General features: G+C 45.0%; 1 protein-coding gene across 1 annotated transcript in view; it reads left to right on the top strand.

Annotated features, from left to right (window-relative positions):
* The window catches only part of Gpat3 (glycerol-3-phosphate acyltransferase 3), a 73269-nt gene that overhangs the window by 55033 nt on the left and 13733 nt on the right, over positions 1-4503 (top strand). The window contains exons 5-7 of the mRNA XM_005401380.2: positions 188-262; positions 1133-1222; positions 3547-3640. Of these exons, the coding sequence (XP_005401437.1) occupies positions 188-262; positions 1133-1222; positions 3547-3640 (259 nt within the window). The remainder of the gene's footprint in view (positions 1-187; positions 263-1132; positions 1223-3546; positions 3641-4503) is intronic.

Raw genomic sequence — 4503 nt, 5'->3', positions numbered from 1 at the left:
AAAAAAAAAAAAAAAAAAAGAATCTGTAGATTTACCAAAGTTTTTAGTAGCTATATCATATTTCATAAGATGGATATTATGCAACTTTATCTGCATTTTAATTATTGAGGACTCTCGGTTGTTTCTCTTTAGGCTATTTCCCTCCCAGTGAACAAATTTGTGCGTGACTTTCTCTTTTCTTTTTCAGGGTTACCCTGGCTTTCATTGGGATCAGTCTGCTGGTTCTAGGGACGACCCTGGTTGGGCAGCTGCCAGACAGCAGGTGAAATGGCTCTCTCTGTCCATCCATAAGTAGATGTCCTTTTTCCTAGCAAAGAGGATATCTGTTTAGTTCCTACATCCTGCCTTCCTTCCTACATTGTGCATTAAATCTCCCTCTCATAGAGTACTTATTTTCTACATACTATGTCGGTGTACGGTCTCAACTCACTTATTAGAGCTCTGCGCACTTCATCTTCGTAGTCTTTGATTTTCCATCATACTTCCCTAGGGGGCTGGGGATTTAGCTCAGCGGCACAGCTCCTGCCTGGCAAGCGCGACGTTGTGAGTTTGATTCCTGGTACCAGAGAAAAAAGCAACAACAACAAAAAAAATCATGCTTCCCTAAAAATTGAAAGAAGTCATTTTTTCAAAAGAGAAATACAGAGGAAAAAAAATGGACCAAAGAATTCAAAGGAAAGAAGTAGTCTTGTATGCATTGGTGGGGTCAGAAGCCAAGGTCATAGACACATGGCTTGCTGGCATGGTGACACACGCCTATAATCCCAGCACTTGGGAGGTTGAGGCAGGAGGATCTCTGCAAGTTCGAGACCAGCCTGGGCTACAAAGTGAGCTCAAGGCCAGCTTGAACTGCATAGTGAGACCCTGTCTCAAAAAGACCAAAAAAAAAAAAAAAAGCACATGGTTCATGTGGTCAGGAGCCTGTGGTCAAGCAGCAAAGCTACGGCTGCTTCCTTAGAGTTTTGTCCAGTTCTGGTGCCGAGTGTTTGCCATCTAATGCCACACGCTTTGGTGAGACTAAGAACCTAACTGTGCTTGCTCAGCTGTGCCTGAGCGCACCAGGCACGGGCTGTATTGCCTCATAGGTGTGCCCAGAGCTGCACAGTGAGATGGGTTCTTCTTTCTCCTGCAGCCTCAAGACCCGGCTGAGCGAGGTGGTGCACCTGACTTGCTGCCGGATCTGCGTGCGCGCCCTCTCTGGTACCATTCATTACCATAACAAGTGAGTGTCTGCTGTCTGCCCTGCTTCCCCCCTCTGGAAGCCCTTTGGCTCGGCATTGAGGTGCACCCTGTATGTCTGTGTGCATCCTTACTTTATTATACTGTACAGTGATAGAGCACCATGGTCGTCGAACTCTCACTACTTGAACAGCAAAGTCAAGAGAAACCTGCTTGGTGTTCGTAACTTTGCTGGACAGTCAGACCAGAAATCTGACTTGAAAAAAACCCATGCGGGTCAGAGTGAGGCACGCATGGCGTCTCGCTGTGGTCACGAAGGGATGTCGCTTCATAGAGTGCTGAGTTAGTGCGTTAAAGCACTGGCCCCTGTGCTTTATCTGTGTAGATGCCGTAACCACAGCTCCAAAGAAAGTCAGTGGTCCCAGCAGTAAAGCTAAGAGGGAAACTAAGACCATGATCAAGAAAGAAGTCATTCTGAAATTTGTTTAAGTCCTGGAAAAAGGAGTTTAGAAGTGTAATTTGGGGCCTTAGAGCTAGTGATTTGGTTTTCTGTTCCTTCTTATGGGAAAAATGTGTTCAGTTCTTGAGCTTTTCTGTGTTCCAACACAAATTTGGGATGAGTCTCGAGATGTTGCTTATTGACAATCACTTGGCCCTTGTGTAGGGTCAGGCAGTGAGTGGGCGCGAAGTTAGGTTTGCAACTTCCTGTGTTATTTTTTTCTTTTCTTTGTCTTTTTGAGACAGGGTCTTGCTATGCATTTTAGGCTGGCCTTGAGCTCACTTTGTAGCCCAGGCCGATCTCAAACTCGCAATGATCCTCCTGCCTCAGCCTCCCGAGTGCTGGGATTACAGGCGTGCGCCACCACGCCCGGCCCGCAACTTCTGGTTTTAAAAATGAAGTTTGTAGCCTGCAGTGTGGTGAAGTCTGGGAGTCTGGGGCTGGCTTTCTAATGTCAGCCTTGCCACTTGTAAAATTCTAGAACAGATCTGTAGAATACTACATTCTGCTGTTCTCACCCCTGAATAGAGAAATAAAGGCAGTTAAGGGACGTACTATATTAGCTAAGTAAAAGTGATTTTGGTTTCTCTTGAATTATTATTTTTTTTTTCCCTTGTTTTTTTGAATACATTCTCACTATGTAGTTCAAACTAGCCTCAAACTTGCTGCAATCCTCCTGCCTCAGCTTCCCCAGTACTGGGATTATAGGTGTGCCCCACTGTACCCAGCTTGAATTACTTTTCTGTTAATTCAATTTTATTTTATAAAATACCATTTTTTAGAAAAAGTTCTAGGGAGCCAGGCGTGGTGACACACACCTGTAATCCCAGCACCCGAGACGCTGAAGCAGGAGGATCACCACCAGTTTGAGGCCAGCCTCGGCTACATAGTTTCAGGTCTGCCTGAACTACAGAGTGAGATCCTATCTCAAGAAGACCAGACAGAAGTTCTAGGAAAAATGTCTGTTTTTTGCTGAATGAGTCTTTCTGTCTCATTTGTCGAAGGGAAACATTTTATCATTTGGCCTCACCGTGTGTTACCGATATAAGAAGACCCTTAAAATTTTAAGTGTAGAGATAGCACTTTAATGGTTACAAGGGTTTCATAACTCACTAGTGAAATGCTTCTGGTTCCAAGGAGAATATGCCAAAGCCCTTATGGACTGGGTGCCTTGGCTGTGTGGGCCCACGCAAAGCTCCTTTTGCTTTAGTGGTGTCGGGTTCTGGTTTAGATCAACGGCAGGGGTAGGCAAACTGTTCCACCAGCCCAGGGCCAAATCTGACTCTTCCGTAAGCAGTTTGTTGGAACACAGCCCAGCTCCTTCCTTTGCATAACATCTGTGACTGTCAGGGCCATAGGGCGCATCCAGCAGGTGTGACAGAGCCTGTCTGGCCCTTAGAGCCTGAAGTGTTCACTCTGTCCCTGGAAAAGACTGGTTTGCCAGACTCAGCTCTAGGGAGATAAGAAGGAAGAGGCTGCGCTAACTTTTTTGGGGTGTCCAGGAAGCCACTAACAGTGATGCTTGTGAAGGTCAAAATATGAAAAATTTTAAGATCCAATAAAGTCTATGATATATTGATATATATGGTTTTTTGGTACAAGGAATTGAACTCACAACCTCACGCCTGCCTGCAGGCACTGTGTTGCTGAATTATATCCGCAGCCCCCCACACCTATGAATTATAAAGGGAAAGTCATAGGCCCTTTCTCTTACCCTCAGCATCCATTGGATAACCTTGTAAAGAGGCATCCATGGTCCTCCTAACTTAATAAAAAAATATACTCAAAAGGATGAGTCTCTACATGCTGCTCTGCAAACTCTTGGCCATTTACCAGGGTTTGGTGTTTATCACTGTTTGTGATCGCAGGCAGTACCGGCCTCAGAAGGGGGGCATTTGTGTCGCCAACCACACGTCTCCGATCGATGTTTTGATCTTGACAACTGACGGATGCTACGCAATGGTAAGAGCGGCTCGTTCATAGTTCGAGCAGTTGTGTGTTTTATGAATTGCTCAAATTTTAACATTTTGACAAATCAGAAAGTTTCATATTAGAAATTTAGCCTATAGTGTTGTAGCTATGTGAGTTACGTAATATATTTACACGAGACGCAAATAGTGAAAGAAATTGCCCTTATATTTAAGGCAGTAAAACTTGACGCACTAGAATTGATAGTGCTCTTTTGCTTTTAAAATCCCTGCCATCAATTAATAACACTTGGCGAGAGTAAAGCTTCTTCCTTACAGGACACAGATCCCCTAGCCCTTGATGCTTTTCTCCTCCTCCAGGGAGATACACAGTGTCTGGCTCTGTAATGAGGCTCTGGCAGGAGAGGCAGACACTGATCCCTCGCTGCCTCTCCCAGACTCGCACACAGCCTCGGCAGCAGAGCAGAGCAGAGCAAAGCAAAGCAAAGCAAAGCAAAGCAAAGCAAAGCAAAGCAAAGCAAAGCAAACAAACTCTAAAGCCGACAGTAAAAGCAAACCTCCAGAGCAGGTACCCTGTTCTGGCAGTTTTTCAAATTTGTGCTTTTTATTGCTGTGATATATTTGTCAAGATTTCCCACATCTAAGTGTCAGGCGAATTGTGGATAATAATGGAAGGCGTCCTTTCCTGCACAGTGGCTCTGTGTCCCACCCAGGTGTACCAGTACCGGGGCTGGACAGGGTCCTGTGGGTCTTTTCCTGTTCTCACAGTGGTGGGTTGGGCTTTGCGGGAGCCTCTTTTCTTTCTCTTTCTCTTTCTCTTTCTCTTTCTCTTTCTCTTTCTCTTTCTCTTTCTCTTTCTCTTTCTCTTTCTCTTTCTCTTTCTCTTTCTCTTTCTCT

This window comes from Chinchilla lanigera, unplaced genomic scaffold, assembly GCF_000276665.1.
Source record: "Chinchilla lanigera isolate Chin_1 unplaced genomic scaffold, ChiLan1.0 scaffold00073, whole genome shotgun sequence".
NCBI lineage: Eukaryota > Metazoa > Chordata > Mammalia > Rodentia > Chinchillidae > Chinchilla > Chinchilla lanigera.
This window is presented reverse-complemented; position numbering and strand designations above follow the sequence as displayed.